A 22,965-nucleotide genomic window follows, 5' to 3' on the forward strand; every position below is an offset into this window, starting at 1 on the left:
AGAAACTACATTCATTGCTGTCCCAATTTCATTTTCTTGTAATTGAACGTAACAAAACGATACTATTTTAAGTAGTACATATTTCATAATAATAAATATATATTTTCCTTTAAATTATTTGTCGATTACGATTTTCCAAAACCACTTATTGAGGCATTATTAAGGAAAACAATAAAAGACACACCTCCACAATAAGTGACGTCAATATTTAATCAAATGTCAGCAAATAATATTTACCTACACAAATAACAAAACATCGATATATTATATATTACGCACTATATTTCGCAATCCGAAAACTTACCATATTCGACTGAACTGTACTGCAGTCCGTACACCTGATTTTAGTGTGGCTTCGCCAATCATTCAGCGTGGACGTGTACAGAGCGGCGCTAATAATTCTAAAATCCGAATCTATGAGTGAAACTGGACTTGAATAACAATTCGGTTATTTGGATCTAAATAAAAAGCTTATATTGAAGTACGAGCATACAAAAACTTGTTTTTTTTTGTAAGGCACCTTCGGAGGCGAAAGTAGGACTCAGTAAAGTTTCAACACATTCGGATAGTTTGCATCGCAAATACAAACTCTGAGTGTATCTGAGTATAACTCAAAAGAAATTTGAGTAAATCAAACATTTTGTGGTTTTTATTTTGTTACTTGAATACTTATATATGTTATTTCTAGTGATATAGAACAATAAATTATAGGAAAAAAAATTCTCATAAATATATAATTAATATAATTTTTGCACTTTAATTTTCTAATTCTGCGCGAAACTTCGCGTTAATAATTTTTCGTATAGAATATAGTAAATATTGTAATAACAGGAGTATTAAAATATTAGCTAACAAAGAACAAATCCCACTGAGTTTCTTTCGCCGGTTCTTCTCGAGTGTTAATTTCCTAACCAGTAGTAGATTTTTTGCAATCACTAAGAGAGTTGAACGTTTTTATATTGAATAAAAATATTGATTTTCACTACAGATATATAAATAAGTTTCATCTTGAAAATCATCTTTGTTTATGAAGCAGTTCAAAGAATTTGTATGTTTGTATAAGTTATCATTTTATATGATTATATTAATTGTAAAGCCCACCTGTGTGCAGAATGAGAAAACCCAGCAAGAAACAGTAGTTATTCTTTTCCAACAATTAATTTACATGGGTATTTTACTAAAATACAATCAAATTAATACAACTTGACTGATATTTCCATTGTGTCTGAAGTAATAAATGCAATCTTCGCGAATTATTAATAATTATATTTTTTTCTATAATTATATTGAGTGATAAATATCTTATTTATAGTTTGTTATGTTTAAGTTCATTATAGAAACGAACAATTATATAGAAAATTTATCTACTTTGTATGTTAATCATGAACGTTAGAAGAAAACCTAATTGTAATGATCGCAGATAAATCTCGTCACTTCATTTTATTTTAGGATTAATATCAATATCGTTTAAATTATAAATATCGTATATTTTTAACGCCTTAAGTTTTAATACTATTATCGTTAAATAATGATATTGCTAACATAATACGACAGGCGCAAAACTCGCTTTCATGAAGTAGATTGCCATGTATCGAATATTAGAAAAGAAAACCACGCTGGTCATGTCAATATTCTAAATTTAAAGTTGGAACCTAGTTAAAATAATATTAATTGATTCGTTAAAAAAAAAATTAAGCTATTGCTACTATTTACAAAAACCAGAACAACCATTATATTTATTTTGCCTGTTACTCCTAGTAGTATTCAAAACAGGGATAATTGAAATATTAATTAATATTTGAATTATTATTCCTTTAATTTTAGTAGTAAGTCAAACATTTTATGGTTTTTATTTTGTCACTTTAATACTATGTCACTTCTAGTTGTATAGAATAATAATTATGATAAAAAAAACTCATAAATGACCGATCAAACGATTTGAGTTATAATTTTTAATAAAAAAACTGTTAACTCGGTTATTTTTATTACTATAAATATTTCAAACGGGATATTTACCATGTTTTTTTATTTTTATTTGATGGAGCTCGATATTTCGACATTATCTATGAATGTCTTGTTAGTAATCAGTTAACTGTCTCAAAAGTTATAAAAATTTAGTTTGCATATTTACATATTTATTTCATTTATAGGAAAAATTTAATGAGCAGGTAGTTCAAAGTTAAGTATTTTCATATTTTAATCTAATGTCTATTCATATAGTAACATGGTAGTCTAACATTTAATAAAACATAATTTTTACTTACTGTAAATATTATTATGATAAATGAAATAACTCCAATCTATTATGTTTAATATTCACTCAAATTAACAAATAGAAATCGGTATAAATTAACCTTCTCATCATGGAAGGATTTTGGGACAAATAAAGAAATTATTAAAGAAAACTTATTACATAAAAAAAGTATTACCAAGACTGAAAATAAACAAATAATTTGCCAATTTATTTTAACAAATATATTGCGATGGTTTCATATTCATATACACAATAGAATTGGCTACCTAGTTCTAGGTGGTCTTCTTTGCCAATAGTCACTGGCACTATAAGACCTTACACCCTATAACTTCTTACACATTCAAATTCAATACACCACCATCCACAGAATCTAGGATTTTATTTCCATTGTAAATGACTGAATCAACACTCAAAACAAATCAGAGAGATACAAATTATTGCTGTTTAACGGTAGAATAGATGATAAGTGGATGGTATCCATCCAATGGGTTTACACAAAGTCCATCTACTATAACTATATAAACTATTGTGAATGATACTAAGCTTTTATTAATATCTTTCTCAGCTTTATTTAAAGCTTTACAAAGAATATACGCAATTATTGTTTCAAAAACTTAAATTCTTTGGTAATTATTAAAATCAGCTACATATTTACACACTTGTATTATATGATTCATAATATTGTCATCCCTCCTTTACCTTAAAAGTATTATTTATGTTTGTTTGTTTAATATAAATCCAATAAATACCAAGGGAATAAATTGTTAGTATTCATCTGGGCTCCTTATTTGGAACCCACTTTGAAGAGTATGTGTTAAATTTTACTATATTCCACATATTGTTTCACTTATGAATACAGGGAAGAATGGGGGTGTTGTTTTATCCTTAACCTTTGGAAACATAGGGCCCAGGGTTAGTGACTGACTGATTCACTCTAAAACCTATTGCCATTTGTTTTATATTGGCTTTCTAAAAGGGAAAGATATTTTGTAGAGTAAAAATGTTAACCGTTAATAAAAATCTTTAATTGCATGTTATCAAGAATATATTGGCCAAGAGGTAGGTTCAATGCATTTTTAATGCTACAAGTATTCTATCCCGACAAATTTAATTGATGCAGAATATTTATTCATATTCAAAAATAAATAGAAGTCCAATGTATAATAGGTTAATGTATAAATATACTTATGATACTAAAAGTAATAATTTAAACTAAAATTACCTAAATACATACACTTTTATTGATCTAATTATATAATATAATCCTTAATGTAAGAGTAATGTGTTTTACATGAATTATATACCTATACCACAGGTAGGATTGCAATGAATTTTGAATGTAGTGGGACTTAGTTGGATTAATGTACGGGCAAATTTGACATTGTCAGAGTTTTACAATACAATTTAAAGGAAAAGTTTCTGACAAATGATCAAAAATATGTTACATAAGAAATATTATCCCAATATTATATGAAAAAATGTCTTAATAATGAAGTGTATCTGGCCTTTTCACACAAATGTCCAGCTGAACCCACTGGTCCGTCTGGGTATTCAGTTTTTAAGATCTGGCAAATATAACCTACTGCCTCTTTTCCAGAGTTGCCTAGAAGAGCTAAGGCCTCCCCATTAAGATCTTTTGTATCCATCTAACATTTGAAGTATTTTTCTTATTACCCAAATACTTAGTTTACAAATTATGAAAAATGAAGAGAAGGCGAATTTATATTATTGTTATAAAGATTTCTTTTGTTTGACTGAACGTTAATCTCAAGCACTACTGGTCCGAAATGATTTCAGTTTTAGATAGTCCATTTATCGTATAAGGCTATATACCATCACACTACAATCAATATTAGCAAAATCATGTATGACAGAATCTCTAATATAACCGACCCAAGTTGGGATGAGCAGCTTGTACTTTAATATTAAATACATAATGGATTTCATTTTAATCAGTGAATGAATCAATAAATGAATGAAAAAATATATTGGTTCTGAATGATCAATCTAGTTAATAAACAGTAGTTTCATATTAATTTTCTACATCGATGAAGAACTGCAAATTACATTTTATATAATATTTAACAGATAAAAAATACATACAGCCTTAAGAATATTAACTTATTAAAATATTGCCTTTTGTATTCTTTAACTTAGTCAATATCGAGTAAGTAAAAATTAAAATCATTGATTTTTTTGCAGCATTTTCATAACCCTTATGAGTTTTAAGAACAAGTTTTGCTATATTAGTTTTTAAAATAAGATTTATTATATTTAAAAAACAAAACATAAATACGCATTGTCGCACATCGGATATATACATAAAGAAAATCTGTGTTCTTATTTTAAAAAATCACTTGAAGTACTTACACAGGACGATGAGATTTGAAAATCAAAGTCTAGCCTTACAAAACCTTTAACAAATTTTTAACTTATCACAGCACAAGACAGACGACATTTGTTTGTTTTACTTATTATTATAACACAATATTTTATTTTATATTATTTTAATAAACAGAATTCAATAACTATGCAAGTAAGCCGAATTCGAAATCGAAACTGACAAACAGCTGTGAGCTGTTATGCTGTTATCAAGCGATGCGGCATTGGCGTTTGGGCTTTGGTATCTATGAAATTATACTGACTTTAACTACTATATAAATTGATTACTTGTAAAAATGACGAAAATATTTGGAAAATTATTGATTGATTTACGTAATAATTATTATAACAAAGCAGTATTTTTAAATCAAGACACTATTAATGATTTTGTAATGTTTTTCTCATATTTTTTTAAGTGAAATGAAAGTCAGTAAATAAGAAAAAACACATAATAATTCATATTGCTATTTAATTATTTATTAGCATTTTTTTTTGTTATTTTTAACATTGCTTCTTATTTCTATTCTAATCTTATAATAATACTATAAGAAATAATCAATTATAGATACATAAAGATATACATATTATTACAAATAATATACCTAATTTTTGTTCATAGATATATACAATACCGTCAAAATAAAAATATAGATACTATATTAATAAATACCTAAGTAACGTATATTTTTCCATTTTTCAAGCCATTTTGTCTAGTATTCAGTTAAAGTAATAATCGAAATTTAATTTAAGCCTTGCAAGATCCAGGAACTCTGTATTGAGCTATCTGAGGAACACCATTGACTTTCGGGCTCTGACCTTGACGGATTTGGTCCCTGTATGCACGGAATTGCTGATCAAGCTTAGTCCGACAAACAACCTGTGCTGCTTGAACATTGTAATCATCACCAGTGCAGTGTGATTGGCAAGCAGGTAAGGCGGACGTTGTTATACAGATCTCACCATGGTTCTCATAATACTGGACTTGGGGCCTCAAATCACAAGGCTCCTTGCTCTTTAGATAGTTTCTCGCTCTGTAAATTATTTGAGAACCCCACTCCTCGTTTGACGTTAGACGCATGTTTCTCTGCCATTCTTCATCGGAACGTAAAATTGTTGTATATTTTTGTTTCGGCTGATAAGCGATTTTCTTAGCTTGAGCATTTAATTCCTTTTCTTTGGGGTCGCTATCTGCTTCAATCAGGGCATAAGAAGCTGCGTAGTATTCTGGTTGGTCAATTAAGCCATTTGGTGAAAGATAATCGTCACGAGCCTCTCCGTTCATGTATCCACAGATACCTCTGTTGGTGTCGCGGTTACTGTTTGCAATCACTACAAGTCTTGAACCATCGTACATTACGCGGAGATAGTTAACGCTGATTTTCATTATTAAAACACCATTTTCCTCTGTGTAGTACTCCAGGATTGGAATTTCATCAACGTCATCCCAATAAGTAGTTTCCTCTCCCTCGGATATCTTTTTAGCATTTGTCTTCACTTGCACAACGTAGTTCTTTTGACCTGCTGGAGCTGGTTTCACTTCGATTTCTAACTCTTTGCCGCCGCGAGATCTGTTGGAGAGAATAATATAAGGTAAATAAATGAATAATAATGTAGTACGAATGAATGTATTAACGTATTAAAGGATACAATACCTGAAAGAGATGTACATTTCCTGTTTGTTCTCGCTGGGCCGCCTTGCCAAGACTACCAATTTCTCGTTTCTTTCTGGTCTATTATCTAATAGCACTACATGCCAAGAGCGAGTCAATGTGTAGTCATAACTACGGTCACTGAAGGTCTTTACTTTGTTACCATCAACGGCGCAGTATGCTGTAAAGTGATTAAGATATTTTTTTCTTAGTGATTTTTAGTAATTATAGAAATTTTACATTCGAATTATAATATATACTCACGTTGGTGTTGATTTTTGCTGTAATGATTCATTACACGCTCATATGATAAAATTGGCTTATAAATGGACAATGCTCCTGCAGCAGCCATAGGAAGAGGTACGTTTCTTAGACGAATTTCACCTTGGCGAGAATTCAAAGCAAAGTTCCAAGTATGCGATAAATATGAAGCGTCTACAGTCACATCAATTTTACCATCGGGATTAACCTTCTGAGGATTCATTTCTAATTGCCACATACTGTAACGTTCAGCGATTCTGAATACTTGGTAGAAGAAATTTCTAGAGACTGGATTTATGTCTTTATAAGTAATAGAAAGCTTGAGGCTATTGGGAGCTTGAGCCATTATAATAGCATCGTGACAACTCTGCTGATAGTTGTTACCACTTTCAATCTCGTGTTTACATTCTTTCCCCAGAGGATGATTTTGTAGTTCTTCAGAGTATTTCTTCGATCTTTCAGCAGTGCCCTTAATGTGGATGTTTTCTTTTTGATTATAACGAATGTCCGTTTCAATATCCATTTTTAATTCATTATTAAGAGCATCTAGGAAGTTCATTGGAGATATCGAAGATGGCTTAGTAATTATGCTAAAAACATTAACGTGGCCAGGTCCATATTGGTCTGAATTTCTTCCGATGAAAACGCCAAATTGTGTCTTAGGGTCAACATCACTGTACCCAATGGCGACTGTTGCGGCATATTCCAATTTCTCCGAAGACTCAAATTGAGCGCTAAGGTCCAATACTCGAGCCTTTGCTGATTTGATTCCTGAGATAACTCGTTTCGCTAGCTCTTCTCGTCGCGATGGACTGTTAGGGGCCACATCATTAACATCTAAAGCAACTGGTTCCATCTGAACATTGTTCTTTTGGTTGTAAAAAGCATCTGTAAATATGTTGATAAAATTGTAAATACTTAACTAAATATTATATGTTATAATTATTTAAATTGGGCGTTTATATATAGACACAAATTAACGAATAAATTATATAAATGCTTACCATAAACCGCTGTAAAAGTAACCGCTTTACTCTTAGCCTGTTTTCCGAGGTACTTTAAGTTGAAATGCGTTTGAGCGTTATCTTTTTGTTTGAATAAATTATATATGTTAGAGAGATAATAGTCGGAGGTAAAGAAGCTGCCAATGTTTCTATAGTCCTTAGAGTAGGAATATCCTTGAATTTGGAATGGTGATCCGATTTGCTGACCGAATTTGTAATCAATTGCCCATACTTTATTAGGTCTTGTGATAACTTTTGTGGTAGGGTCCTGTGACACGGTTACCAAGCTGTCTTTCTTCTGATTAGCGGTATATGGCCATACACTATAATGAACAATTGTAGTATCTTGTTCTGGTTCCCTGGGCGCCAGCCTCAATTTCAACTCTCCATACTTAAGCTCCAAGTGACTCTTAACAGGAATATTTAATTGGAATTTTGCTACCAAGCCCACACTAGGATATTGATTTGAAAGAGGGTCAAGGAAACCAACAGATCCGTCTTGATTTGCAGCATAAGTAACTACGATGTCTTTGTCCAGAGACATTTCAAATTTGTAATGATCTCCGTCCATGAGGTTGTACTTTCCAGTACTACTTGTTTGAATATGGACTAGGGTTGGTTCTTTGTATTTGAAAATGAAAGGAACACCAGCAGCTACGGGGAACATCACTGATACTTGGTTCATATTTACAACTTTTGTGTAGTGACGGGTAATACCATTAGGCAAGTTTGATAAATATTCGCCAAACCGGACACCAAAGTCTTTAATATCATTTTGTGTAAAAGCGAAAAATCGTTGTTGGTTCATGAAGTCCAAATAGAGTGACGCTTCCAAGAGCTCGTCGTCATCATTTTCAATATTTAGAATTTCCGCTATCTTTTGGGCAGAATACTTGTGTGTTTTAGGATCGCGGCTTTGTTGAGTTCTATCATAAACTTCATTTAAGAAAAAGTTAGCCGTCTTTTGTCTATTGGAAGTAGAGACATACCACTGTAAAAAAATTTAAAATTGTTAATTTCATAATGTATCCATATAAAACATACAGGATCATCATATTAGCGCCTACGTTCGCGAGGTTTGAGTGTTCTCTTATTACCCAGAATACATAAAACAGAACTTTTAACTACCATTAACTAAAATTAAAACACTTACCGTAGTTTCCTCATCCCAGCCTCTTATTCTATCTCTCCACGAATATTGGTACGTCTTAGGCAGTAACGTAGTTTTGCTACCAATTATCGATTGAACACCCATCTTATCATACTCATTCTCTTTGTTAGTGTATTGCATGTATTTGTGTTTTGAGTCTTGCATGCCGAAATTTTCATTAGTTACCATATCTTTCACAGCTCCAGCTGTTGTTGCTCTAAAATATACATATTTATTTATGACTTATTTAAACTAACGAAACAAGTGAGTTGGAGTATTTTTACGTTATTGTTATTATTGTTTACGATTATAACTCAAACTATACTTACAGGTCAGAGAAGTAGGGATGTTTAAGTTCAGCAGCCGATAGAATCGCAGACTTAAGTGCAGCACGTACATGCTTACTTGGATCTACTTTAGTCATTTGTGCCATTACTTGCATCATAGCATTTGATGGACGACTCATGAATATATTTTGGATAGCAGCTACTCTTACTTCATGAGGTTCAGCAGTGTTTCTTAAAATACTGAATAATACAGTCCGCACATGGCTATCTCTTTGTCTAGCCAAAACTCGTAGGTTTTCAACAATCTGCGTTCTAAGATACGTTGATACTTTAGTTTTACCTTCAAGGTAGGGCGCGTAAACATCCAAGATAGCACGGTGACCGAGATTACCAATAGCTTTAACGTAAACTTGCGATTTATGACTGTCACCTTGTTCAACAGCCAGTTTCAAGGCTGCGCTAAGACGGGGAAGGACTTCATCTACAACAAAACTGTCGTGTTTACGTGCCATACGACCGTACATATGTGAGGGATAGTAACGGTGAGAAGTTTCGTTGTTCACTTGTCCCATGTTAATGAATTTGGTGGCGGCAATTAAGGCTGTGCTATTGAGGTAGGTCTGTTGGATCACTTCTGGGCTCATAGCAAGTTCAAAGAACTGAGTCATTGTTTCTTTGGTTGGGTAACGCAGAGATCTAGCGAGAACAGCAACCACTTCAGCTGCTTCTTCTCCTTCAATTTTTTTATTTTCAATCCAGGTTTTGATTTGTTGGAACGCTGGAGAGGTACCAGCTTGTGTCACTGCGTCTCTGTAGATCATCCACATGTCTAATTTAATATTATCATTGCTAGACTTGGCGATTTCAATGCTGCGACTTGTTTGACTGAGTTGGCCGTAGCTCATAGAAGCAATAACGCGAACGAGGATATTGAATTTGGAAAGGAAATCTGATTTTGGCATATTGTTAGGGTTCTGTAACAGTTGTGCAATCTCTTGAACAAGCTTCTGAGCGTTCATTGGGTTTTGCTTCTTATCACCATGAGGCTGAGGATTCATATACATAGCTGCATATGCAGGTTCATTGTTCTTAGGAATATCGTCATTAACGTAAGCAGAAGCGGATTCGCTAGAACTTGAGGAACCTGACACATCCTTGCGATTTTTAATAATCAATTTATTGATAGATACCACCGTCTTAGGCTTCACTGAGCGACGATAACGGGAGTATTTGTTACTGTTGATTTGTTGCTCAGACGATTCGTGGGATGACGAAGACGATGAACTATCCTCATGAATTTCTCTTGGTTTTGAGTTCAAAGAGTACAGAAGGCTAGGTATTTCACGATTACCTTCAGATAGCGGCCACTCAGCCTCTGAGTCTTGTTCGTACGAAACTAATTGGAAAGTAACTTTACTGTGTACTTCAGCCTTCTGTTTGCCAAATAGATGAGGGTGCACGTTAACAGTACTGGTAGTCTCGGCCTTATAGATGGGACCATTTTTACCAACAAGTATTCTCGAAACTGTAGCTCGGTTTATAAACTGTTCCTTTCTTGGTCTGTGTGCCGTACCGGTCCACTCAGCACCTTCGGGTACACCAAAGTGATAATCAACTCTATGATGGCAGTGACCATAGTTTTTACTTTTTGTGATTTCAATGGGATCTTCCTCGGAAGTAAATGCTGGGAGTTCACGTCTCCACTCAGGAGGAGCTGGAGATGCGGTGTACAGGGTCTCGCAATCGCCAGTGACGTCAGTCTCCATTTTCCTGAACAAGCCTTGTTGACTTTCCTTGTCATACGTATCATGGGAACTATGAACATTACGATAGGTAGACAGATCAACTTGAAGAGCACCTATAAGACCCTTCAAAATATTCTCTTGAGCAAGGGAAACTGACGATGGTAAGCTAAGTGAGAGCACTCTTCCACCAACATAATAGATTTCGAAAGGCTTGTCAAAGTTCGGAACGGGCTGGTATTTGAGATCTTCAGGCATTGGTTCGTGGCGGCTTAGCTCTTGATGAACTTGAGCATTTTGCGCATTTTCCAATTTAGCCTGAAGATGTCCAGGGGCCTTTACACGAACAGTAAAGCGGGCTTTAAAGGAGTTTCCAGTACTAGCGCCTTCCATTTGGTATGCCAGAGTATGTGTTTCGACATCATAACGGTATAGTTTACCAGCTTCCCAGAGCCATTGAGATGTTTCTTCTTCATTGTTTTGTTTGGTGAGGCGGCCCGAAGACACGGTCACTAGAAAAAAAAAGAACTTCGTGTACAATTCTTGAATATTTTGCCCAAGTGAAATTATTAGCCACATAATATAATAGTAGTATTTAGTAAAAGTAAAACATAATAAAAATCTTGTTATTATTATTTATTTACAAATAAAAAAATGGATTGCTATAATTTCTTTATAACAGCGAATTATAAGGCTTCGTATAAAACAATATTTTTCTTTCAATAAGTATGAGACACATTTGTATATTAAATACTTATAATTTGAATTAAAATTATTAAAAAATATATATAAAAATCTTCTAAGTTAAAATTATTAATTAGTAAATTAAACTTACCAATAACGGCCGCTAGGACCCAGATCTTCATATTGACGAACAAACCAATCCAATCCAAGGTGTTTACTATTGACAGAGAAGATCACTTCTGTCCCCGGAGCATTTTCCAGTACCTTATATATTTCCAATTTGCGCGTGTAAGTTCTGACCCTTGATTGTTAAGAGATAGTTACAATGTAATTTCATGTTGTCGGCTAGCGATAGCAGTATTTATTGATGACAAATTGAATTAGATTTGATCCTTTAGGGTCAACTTTGTCTGAAGACGTATTCATTTTTACTGTTAAAGGCGTTTTGTTCGATAAAATGTACCAAATTGTTGAAGTTTACTCTGATATAATATTATATCGGAAGTGCTTTTGTGAACTAACTCGAATAAATAATATTTCGATTTTTTTAATTGTCAGTATTTTGTAATATCTTGCTTTTTATAGGTACAGATATAAGTATTATATACATTAGCAGCCTGTAAATTTCCCACTGCTGGGCTAAGGCCTCCTCTCCTTTTAAGGAGAAGGTTTGGAACATATTCCACCACGCTGCTCAATGCGGGTTGGTGGAATATACATGTGGCAGAATTTCCTTGAAATTAGACACATGCAGGTTTCCTCACGATGATTTCCTTCACCGCTGAGCATGAGATGAATTATAAACACAAGTAAAGCACATGTAAATTCAGTGCTGCCTGTCTGGGTTTGAACCCGAAATCATCGGTTAAGATGCACGCGTTCTAACCATTGGGCCATCTCGGCTCTATAAGTATACTTTTCCTAAATTACGTAGGTAGCGTCTCTGTAGTACAGCCAAACCGTAAAATTTTACGCGGATTAAAGTTATATGCTCGGGTGAAATTCCCTCCGGCCCAGGATTGTCGAGTTCCTGGATATGACATCAAGCGTAATCACATACAGCCAGTGTAATTACATGCACTAAGAACATGACATGTTTGACGTCTCATCGACCTCATAATACATTACTAACTTATTTCCGATTGTATATAATGTCGATCCATACGAAATTTATTTTTTTACAGTTTAGGGTGTAGATGACTATTCAGCACTAACTACAAAAGATAACATTTTCTAATTATTTTACAGACTTTCTTTAACGAATTAACTATGTGTAAATATTTGCTGATATTTTACTTCTACGCTGCATATCGATTCGATTTGATTATATAAAGTCTAATAATTCATTTTATTTATTAGTTTATTGTATAAACATTATAGCTTGGTGTTAAAACAAATCATAGCAGTCTGTACAAGTCGTGCTTCTGTATGAATATAATCAAAATCAAAATAAAATATTAACACGCGAAACCACTGGACGGTTTTCGTTGAGATAAAGTGAGCAAAGGTTCTTCCATCTTTATGTGACAAGTATGTCTTGGCGAGGAACAGATAGAAACAAACTGGAACATAACTATACTAAGTTTTACTGTTTGGCAGTAGAATGTATGGTGAGTGGGTAACCTAGCCAGACGAGCTTGCAGAAAACCATAAAAATAAACTACACAAAATAGCTCTATAAAATTAAATTGAAAGAATATTAAAATATTTTATTAGTCTATCAAATGTACTGTCAAAATTAATTGTATCTGATACGCTTGAAGAGGTTTTTGGCTACGTCACCAGCTGTGAAGTTAAAAAAGTAACGCAAGTTCACGCGGGGTATGTTGTATGTTGTATCAGTAGATTACTATTATGTCTCTAGATTTAAATATATAGTTGAAGTATAGTTTAATGCACTGAGACAATTTTTCTTTAAATAAAATAAAAAATATCAAAACTTTTACATTTTTTATATTGTACTGAAGTTCGTCCTAAATTTTGTGAAGTTTTGGAGCTAAATTTTTCACGGTTCTCCAAAAAGTACCTACTATAAATTATGAATACATATTTGGCAGATTTTCATCCTACACATACAGTTTTCAATATGATTGTTCTCCTTCTCCTCTGAACGTAAGATGCTTGAAAGTCGAGCATATGTAAATTGGACACACACAACTGGCCTTCTCAGCCATTGATGTCTCTGTAATTCAATTCAGCATTCAATGCAAGTCGATAGATTAGGTTAGGTTAGTTATATGGCATTGAAAAAAAAAACAAAATCTTATAATAAAAATATTTTATTTAAAAACTGATCAATAAAGTTGACAGCTGCTGTCTTATAGTAACTTAGAATTAGAATAAAAACTTAGTGAGCAAAAGAGGAGATCTTACGTGGAAATGATCTTATAAAATACACTAACAAAGAGATTCTTTGGAAAGCATCCAATATTTGTACATTTATCTGTTTTATGGCGGCACTTCACTTGGCGTAGCGTGTTGGTTTATTAATCGTCCAAACGCAACAATATTCAAACGACATATTTCCATTATATTTGCACAAATAAGACAAATACGTATTTACGTCCTCTTGCATCTTGCACATGAAATAAGACAATTATTTAAGACCGTCCCACACATGTCACACTCTCGTGTTCATTGTTTTGTAAATAAGCAAATATTTTTGCAGATTTGTGCATGTGTGTAATATTTGCGAATACTCCAAACATTCGATCGAATTGAGCGACAACACCAGCCAAGTGAGGTACCGCCTTTAATTATATTACACCTTTATATTAATAAAAACAAACATTTTCAGTAATAAAAATATTTATTAAAAATAATTACGTGACCTAAGATTATGATCTTATCTTGTCACTTGATAGGCAAGTGTCTTATCCACGCCATAATTTTCGATTAGCAGTTTGAATCCAAACATGGCGAATTGATAAAAATTATAACCAGTTTTGGTATAGCCTTCGTCACTCATTCCAATGACACTCATAAATCGTCATACAATTAAATCCAAATAGTTTTTTAGTTGGTATAATTGATAGGTATGCTCGTGGGCCTCATTCAGTAGCAGATTTGCACGTTTTCAGATAATGCAATCTGTTTCAATATTCGTGGTCCTTACATCTACAAAAATGTCAACGATTCAGCACCTAATTGAAACGCAAATGAAAGAAAAGTATCAAATCATGAAAACATCAGAAATCATTACATAATTTTTTTTTCGTTCTGTCTCTGCAAACATCAACCCTAAAATTGCAGACCCTTAAAGGCTTAAGCTTACTCAGTCGGTAAATCGACCACTGCCTTCATGGAATTCTACTATATCAGGCAATGTGGAAATTAAACCTAATTAAGTAATACGTTGTTATTTGAAGCAAGAGCTGATTAAACTTATATTAATAACTTAATTACCTACTTATATCGATAGTTTGTTTACTTAACTAATTGAGCAAAAATAGGTGTTATTGGAAGAACGTCTATAATTTATTATATCTATTAATACAAATTATTAAAAACACATGTCTTTTATATGTGTTAAACACGAAAAATATTTATGTAAAATAGTATAAAAATATATAGTCAAAATCCAAATGCAAAATAAAATAACTTTAAAAACAATTCATTCATAATTAAGTTTGTCTTAAATAAAAGGTTGGCATGGACTAATGGAATTAACATATGGATTTAAGCCGCTATACAAGCTAGTCGATTCCAAATCCATTCAGCCGTTTTTACGTGAATGATCAAAAGCGCTTTGCTAGTGAATACGAAAGTAAATTACGATTGGCAGACACTTAGTCCAGCTCTAGAAATAACTCATTTTTTTATTTAAAAACTCTATTTGTTTTATAAAGTTATTTTTTTTAAACTGGTGTTAAAATCTTAACCTAATATTATTTGGTCCCGTAACCTAAACAGCAAAGATGTGTTAGACACAACCTTGCTTTTAACTACTTATAAAAATTACGCTATTTGAGCTTTCAGTTTCAAACCAGTCTTTAATTGAGCTTGGTTTTATAATTTTACATACTATCATAATATCAAATATATATTTTTTTACACTTATTATCTAAGATTTTACAATTATTTGAAAGGAAATTTCTTTGGTCATCATTTCACGCCTACTTAGAAAACGAATTACATTTTTGGAACATTTGCCAACTATGTGCTCTTCACCAAAAATGTATCCAAAATATTTTACGTAACATTAAAAAACTCTACAGCTTCTGTAATCTTGGCACAGTTAGCTTATCTCTAATACATCTCAATGTTGTCAACTTAGCTGGCGAACTTGGTACTAGCTGTTCCTCCGTCCGTCTGATGGTTCTGGGCGGCGGTGCGCATGTGCGGGGAACTTGAGTGATGTGAGGGTGAGATTTTACGTGCTTCCTCAATGATGAAGGGTCGGTGTAGCGCTTGCCACAACCAGCCGCGCCACAAGCGTACGGTCTCTGAGATAGAGAAAAAGATTTTTATAATTCCTTTTATTTTTCATTGTGAAAAGAAAAAGTCCAAATTCGCATCACATCAACCAAGTAGACGTATCTTACATGTTCCCAATTTTAATGGAAATACTACTACTGTACTGATTTGGCATCAAAAACGATTTATCATCGAAATTTATGATTTCTAATTTCAAAATTTACTGATAAGGTATAGACCATTAAAAATAAAAGTAATTTTGTAAATACGTGCACCTGGTTCCTTTGTATCGAATTTTGAATATCTTATGACCTTCTGTGTTTATGAACGTAACAATCCGTGACATTCCGTTTACAATTTATATATTCATATTTTCTATATTCTTTGTTATATTCGTGAGTAAAATACTCAAAGACTTTTACGTACATCACGATGCTTTACTATGTTAATTCTCTTAAATATATAAATAGCTAATGTAATAATATTCTCAACATAGTGGCGTTGTATCGCTAATAAGCTGAGATAACGCCTAATAACATAGTGGTTAGTGTTATCTAAACTAATAAGCAATTCTGGGTCACTTGCTTTCATTCATTGAATTTTTTATTGATTAAAGGCGTACGCATAAATCTTAAATATATTGGTGGGTTGGTAAATGGGGATGTCTGCCGACTAATTTCGGTCTCGATGGTCTCTCTGTCTATATTGAACAAATGTGTGTGCACAAACACATAAGTACTTTCTGTTTTATCACGTCCCGTCTCGCCAGAAAGTCATGTCCGAGGCTTAACGTGCTTTCACGGAACTGTACAAACTTACAATGTACTGATTCTGGGTTGCTTCTGTGAATTATTCGACGGAAAATCCAATAACTTTCATATGGTCAACCCAGGCTTAAAACCAGGATCTGCGACCTTATATCTAGATATTACTCGAGGTTGATGGTAAACATTTGATGTAATCTAAGATAGAACATCCTTGTCTGCATGATATCTTTTCACTTATGCCTTGAAGATGCTCGGCTCGTAATTCTCAGGAAACACAGACACATCGTATATATATATAAAAATCCAAATGACTGTACAGTCACACCAAACTTCAGTATCTAGGAATAAAATAAATCAATATTAAAAAAAAAACTTACAGCGTTAAAATGTGTTCGTTGGTGCTTTGCCCTATCTGATGAGTTGGAGAAGGCTTTTCTACAGTGCGGCGCGGGGCAGGCGTAGGGACGCTCCCCAGTGTGAGAGCGAACATGAATCTTCAGGTTCTCCAAACGGGAGAACGCCTTGCCACAGCCAGGGTGCTAGAATAATTTAAAGAAGGTTAATTTTGGTTAAAATTTTTACGGTCCTTATGTAATCTGGGATGTTAGAAACTCTTCAAAATATACGTCTCAGGTACGACTTGGTATATTTTGGTAAATTAATAAAGATTACCAGTTTTAGTAAGAGGTTATAAAAATCGTAAACGATAAACGAATACAGAGAACTATTATATCAGACTAAATTTGTTTCGTTATTATGATTTAAGACTTCGGAACTTATGAAATAAAAAAAACAAATGAAATGAGTAATTCAACTAACATGACATCTATTCGGCTTGTGTCCGGAGTGCACGCGCATGTGTATGAGTAACTTGTAGCGCGCGTTGAAGGGACGCCTTGCGCGGGCGCAGTCTCGCCACAGGCAGCTGAATTCGTCACCTGAAAATTGTTTTTTATTACAAATTGTATACCAAGCAACGTAACACAAGAACATTGTTATTTAATTATAGCAATAAATACAAAAGTTTTTTTGGGTATACGATTATGATACAACAACAACAAACACCATCATAAACTACATAACTTTTATTTTTCGTATAGAAGAAGTACTTAATTTATATGATAAAAATAAAAAATAAGCATCACCCACACAAAAAAAAGAATAGTAACATTGCTTAAGAAAACCCACTAATTTTATCGTATTCGCAGTCCTTACTCCTAGTACATGCTTTAAACTTAAACTTCGATCCCTCTGAAGCCCTTTAAGGAACTATTAATTACGATTATTAATGATTCCTTGAAATTAATCATCTCTTATAGCTTTTAAATCATCATGTTACAGGATTTAGATGTTGAGGATGAAGAATATATCGAGAAGAAACAGAAGTAAACGGAATAGTTATCTCTTTTTCAAATGAAATACAATTTAGTTCAATTTTTATAAGTTTGTTACTCAGACTTCAATGGAATTTCAATACGGTTTATTCACTGTACATTAAAAAAATAATTCCATATAGAAATACTATTCTTAGTAAGGTTGTGTCATCCTTAAATGTGCAATATGATTGTGTTGAATGATTCATGACACTGGTGTAGTTGTGGTGATTTAAGAGATCCTATTTTTGTAATCTTCCCAAGGTCTAGACTATATCGTCATTGGAACGGAAGAAACGCTGAAGCACCAAACTAGTACTTTTTGAAAATTTGGATAAACGGTTTCTTTTTTATAAATGCGAATTAGTTCAAACGAAAATAGTTTTCATATTTTATTATTATTTTTTTTAATTTACAGGATTTTGTTTCTGAAAATAATATTTTAAGCCTCTTTATCCAAAACCACCATTTCGCAAGAGATACAAGATATTTCTTAATAAGACTATCACCATAATGATCACTATTAAGATTTTTTTTCTAATGTTGTTAATTTCACAAGCTTCTATTTAAAAACGAGTCTTTAATATAATCAGCTACTGCTATTTTTTTTTGGGCCTGGAACCTTCGTAGGTGAATGCAGTACTCCTCAAAGATCCATCTCAATCAAGTGGATAATATAGCAAAGAATAGAAGATAATTGTTTATTTAAAGAAGAAAAAGCAGAATAAAAAAGACGATTGGCTTAATTAAATATGGTTTCAAGAACACTTGATGTATGTTTAGTCTAATGTTTACAAGAGAATGTAAACATTTCAAACTTACCTTTGTAAGTGTTAACGTGGGCTCTTTCAATGTGTTCCACGAGCGTGTTTTGATTCGGATATCTTTCAAAACAGTGCTCCCATAAACATACCCTTTCACCTAAAACATAAACAATGATAAATTGATTTATTCTTTACTTAATGCATCGGCGACTTTCAAAGAGAACAGAATATTATTTTTTAAATTATAATTTTCAGCAGATGTAAGGACTTCGTTTATATAATTAAAAATAGTTACTGATTGATATATCACAGTGTGTTTTACTTAGATTATAAAAGCGATATATTTGTTCGATAGTCAATCACACTTGAATAGTTGGACGGATTTGTAGCTAACGAAGCGGACGGGTCTTATTTATTGTTACCAATTATTTTAATTTCGAAACAATTCCTTATATATTATTCGTAATCAATATAAATTAATTTTGTAATGAAATTATACAAGCACTTGAATTATTATTTAACAACTTTAAATTAAGTATAAATTTACTATTAGCTCGGAATCTAGATTCTACAGAAAAACAGAAAAAAAGTCTTTGTAATTAACGGAAAAGAAACTCAATCATACCTTCTTCCACCAATTAAATGTCTTATTTGTGTTAAATAATAAAAGCAAATAAATATAAATTAATGAAAAAGGTTAATTTTTTACCATTATTACAAAAAACTATGGTGGACCAAAAAATTATAACATGTATTATAAATACATAAAAGTATAAAAATTAAGCGGTAACTTGACCTTCAAATTTTATTCTTAATGCGTCAAAAAATCTGCTTAACGATTCATTACTCACCTTGTACTTTTTCCTTCTCCGATCTTCTCTCATTTTCACTGACTCCCTTATTATCGTAATTGGTTGCTTCGTCTCTTTCGAATGTCAAACCGAAATCATCTAGATTAATAAAAAGTTCGTCCTCATCAAAATTCTCCGAGTTTTCATCATAGTACCCTGCACTTTGTACATCACTCTCTATGGAATCACATATAGAAATTTTCCTCGTATTTTTGTCAAAGTTGAATTCCGTACAGCTTGTTGGTGTATCAGGTAAGATGTACTTCTTTTCGCTGTCCAAATTATATAGTATGTTATTTGGGTAACTGTAATGTTCAAGACTGCTTATAGCTTGTGTATTATTAATTGCAGTTTGTGTTGTGTTCTCGTCATAAACATTCTGTTGTAAATTGTATTCATCAGCATTATCTGAATTATTATAGCAATAACGTTTCGCAAATGCAGTCTCTATTGATGGCAATAAATTTTCATTACTTGTCTTTAAATAATCATCATTAAATGCATCTGGCGTTAAACGACACGATTCCCCATCCTCTCTACAAAGTTCGTCAATCAATGATTCATCATCAATATAATCGTTATTCGGTTCATAATTAGAATTAACTTTTTTATTGTCGTCAACTGAATCAGATTTAAAACTGCCATCGTCAAATTCTATACTATCCAAATCTAATAAAACCTCTTTGATGTTTTGATCAGTTATATTATTCTCGATAACTTCGTCTACTATTTCGAAGTCAGTTTTATTATTATCTGTGCTACTCCAATTATTCAATACTTCGAAATCGAAACTTTCCTCGACTCCGTATTTAAAGCTATCATTTTTTTGTTTAGTCTTACCGTTTTCTAGTTCTAAGTTAAACTGAGACATGTAGTACGCGTGAAGGTCTGTGACGTTATCGTTTCTTTCTTGAAAGAGTTCATCGTCGTCGTAGCAAGGTATGAGATCATAATCAGCCATGGTTTTAAGTTCATTCGCCTAATAAAGTTCAGTAATCCCACTATAGAGGTGGATGTAATTGACATGTGGCGTGTACTCGGTTCGCCGCATATGGTTTGCTATTATTATAAAAATAAACTTTCTCCGAGCAACATCTCGCGTGGCCCGCGCATCTGCGAATTATAAAATTAATTACTATTGTTATTACGAATTTCGCAACACGTGTTCTTATTGGCCACCTTATATTGGAACTGAGGAAGCATTTTTTTTCAGTGTCGGTAGTTTTATTACGTACGCGACTCAATTTTTGTAGTGTATATAATTTTATGTTGTAAATTAATTTTCTTATCTATGTACATAACAATTTTGAAAAAAAAATGTTTTTAATTTATTTAATTATATGTTCATATAAAATAAGGATATAACGAATTACTAAAAGTAAACTTTAGCAAAAAAAAGTAAATAAGAAGAAAAACCAAGTGAAATAGAAATAGAGAAATGATTTTTTTTCGTCTTGGTTTCATTCAAAATAATTTGGTAATAATAATAGTTAACTATACATACAATTTAAAATTAATATTATTTTTTAAAATATTTATTGAAGGATAAGTTTAGAAAATTGGTTGATTAAAATAAAATAGAAAGTTCTAAAAAAAAAAATAGACACGAAAATGAATATAATTAAACTTACCACAAATAGAAAAACACTTAAAATTTTCCAAATCAAAAATCACAAAATGGCGCGCTGTCAAAATGACACTTGTCCTAATATTATCTGTACACACAAGAAGGGTTACACGACCGCACTGATTGGGCTATTCATTGGGAATAACACGGGAGCTGCCTGGATAGCGAAAAAACTTCACTGAAACTACACATGTGTTTACAACAACCACCATAAAATATCGATTCGATCACCATAGAAACTTTCTTTATGTCATTGGAATACGGATTAAAATTGTACAGCAATGTTGGTAACTAGCCGCAAAATATATTTGAACATATTTACTGTCTTTTGGCGCCATAATATACTATTCGGGTTCAGTAATCCATTTTTCATTTAATTGGCTTTTAATATTTTTTTTGCCTATTTCACCCATGATACACGTTAATTTTTTTAATCACTTGTTACTTATACGAAGTAGCTTATTATGTCCGAGCTAAAATTAATCCCATTATAGGAATCGGTTAGTTTATTTTTGACTTGACTTTGTAAAAGGTAAGGGTACCATCGATTTTCCTACTACTTAGTATTGTTGTAAACTCAGCCACAGAGAGAGGGTTCTGCCTGCTTGGCCTAGGCCAGGCGGGGTTCGGGCCTCGAGGCATGCCTCCTTACCCGGCCATGTCCTCAACGACAGCTACCGTGTCATATGTTTCTAATCCAATGGGTCAGGGTTCTATGGAGTCAGTGGTATGTCAGCCACCAGGGTGATAATATCTTAGTTAAGTTTGGACCCGGTAGGGGGCGCCGCAATTGGGAAGTAAATAAAATTCCAGTCGGGACGGGCGTATACTTATTTAAATTTGGACAATGGTATTCTGTATGAGATTAATAGACTTCTACTAAGATAATACGTCACGTTAAAAGTGTATTTTTTATATAATAAAAATCATAGATTATTCGGGTATCATAGAATATCGAGACAATTCGGTATCAAATGTGTCTTTTAACCTCTTGTGGTTAGACTATAGAAGTACGTTTTTCATGTAGAGATTTTCCCCACAAGTGGCGCGAGAAACATGAACTAAAAATTGTGTTCATTGTAATTTCTTTTAAAGTAATGTTATATAACATATTTGCTATAGTTAAACCACAATTGAGTAAATACTTCGATTGTTCTTTCTACCAAAAAGGAACTGCTATACTTTTTAATTAGTCTTGATTATATTACACATTATATATATATATAAATTCTTCATGAATACTTACCCTATCGTAATATTACGATCTTAATTCTTAATATACAATAATTATTCATAAATAGACGGGTGATAAACTGTTTCTCTCTTTCGGTTTTATCAGTCATTTGGACGTACGAAGACGACATTACTTAGTTCGTTTAAAGTTTAGTTTAATATAAAGATTTCATATTTCTAAGAATCACTAACGCAATCCAATCTGGATACATACAACTCGCTTAACTGTTGTTTATATATCTTATCTACGCAGTGGCGGATTTACCAGCAGGCTGAGTAGGCTTGAGCCTAGGGCGGCAGATTTTTGGGGCGGCAAATTTGGTTACCGATTTTTTTTTTTTTGCTACCAGAAATCAAAAAGATTTCTGGATGACGGTTTTCTGTTTAGCAATCTTCCATATTCTAGAGTGAAACAGCTAGTTCGCCGCCCCCAACCAGTAATCGGTTGGGGGCGGCGAATCGGTAATCGGTCTTTGCGCCCTCTCCCCGCACTTTGATGAGTGTAAAGAGCGAAATTATAG

General features: G+C 32.8%; 3 protein-coding genes across 5 annotated transcripts in view; all 3 read right to left on the reverse strand.

Annotated features, from left to right (window-relative positions):
• LOC125073811 (trehalase-like) overlaps positions 1-4,996 on the reverse strand; it is a 67,334-nt gene extending 62,338 nt beyond the window's left edge. For 2 of the 3 annotated variants that reach the window (XM_047684876.1, XM_047684874.1), the window contains exon 1: positions 4,625-4,996. The gene's annotated coding sequence lies outside the window, so the exon portion shown is untranslated. The remainder of the gene's footprint in view (positions 1-4,624) is intronic. The other variant, XM_047684877.1, reaches the window with a different exon arrangement.
• A 344-nt stretch (positions 4,997-5,340) lies between these two features.
• Positions 5,341-11,688, reverse strand: LOC125073701 (vitellogenin-like). The gene is made up of 7 exons (XM_047684677.1): positions 11,565-11,688; positions 9,030-11,241; positions 8,704-8,917; positions 7,551-8,541; positions 6,550-7,434; positions 6,289-6,466; positions 5,341-6,204 (listed from the first exon to the last, which is right to left on the reverse strand). The coding sequence occupies exons 1-7, from the start codon at positions 11,593-11,595 to the stop codon at positions 5,382-5,384; spliced, it is 5,334 nt and encodes a 1,777-aa protein (XP_047540633.1). The 5' UTR covers positions 11,596-11,688; the 3' UTR covers positions 5,341-5,381.
• Positions 11,689-15,517: 3,829 nt separating this feature from the next.
• LOC125073742 (zinc finger protein 471-like) lies at positions 15,518-21,342 on the reverse strand. The gene is made up of 6 exons (XM_047684757.1): positions 21,216-21,342; positions 19,585-20,697; positions 18,792-18,890; positions 17,416-17,534; positions 16,974-17,135; positions 15,518-15,858 (listed from the first exon to the last, which is right to left on the reverse strand). Exons 2-6 carry the CDS (start codon positions 20,543-20,545, stop codon positions 15,625-15,627), a joined length of 1,575 nt encoding a protein of 524 aa, XP_047540713.1. The 5' UTR covers positions 20,546-20,697; positions 21,216-21,342; the 3' UTR covers positions 15,518-15,624.
• Positions 21,343-22,965: the final 1,623 nt, after the last annotated feature.

The sequence above is a fragment of the Vanessa atalanta genome, chromosome 25 (genome assembly GCF_905147765.1).
Source record: "Vanessa atalanta chromosome 25, ilVanAtal1.2, whole genome shotgun sequence".
Classification (NCBI taxonomy): domain Eukaryota; kingdom Metazoa; phylum Arthropoda; class Insecta; order Lepidoptera; family Nymphalidae; genus Vanessa; species Vanessa atalanta.

Excerpts from the sequence above, each read along its gene's own strand:
- LOC125073742 (XM_047684757.1), bottom strand. The coding sequence starts at position 20,545 with ATGGCTGATTATGATCTCATACCTTGCTACGACGACGATGAACTCTTT. Across the intron at positions 17,535-18,791 it reads CCACGTTAACACTTACAAAG|GTGACGAATTCAGCTGCCTG; the intron begins GTAAGTTTGAAA and ends AACAATTTTCAG. Across the intron at positions 15,859-16,973 it reads AACGAACACATTTTAACGCT|AGACCGTACGCTTGTGGCGC; the intron begins GTAAGTTTTTTT and ends TCTCTATCTCAG.
- LOC125073701 (XM_047684677.1), bottom strand. The coding sequence starts at position 11,595 with ATGAAGATCTGGGTCCTAGCGGCCGTTATTG. Across the intron at positions 8,542-8,703 it reads GCTGGGATGAGGAAACTACG|TGGTATGTCTCTACTTCCAA; the intron begins GTAAGTGTTTTA and ends ATTTTTTTACAG. Across the intron at positions 6,205-6,288 it reads GAAATGTACATCTCTTTCAG|ATCTCGCGGCGGCAAAGAGT; the intron begins GTATTGTATCCT and ends TCTCTCCAACAG.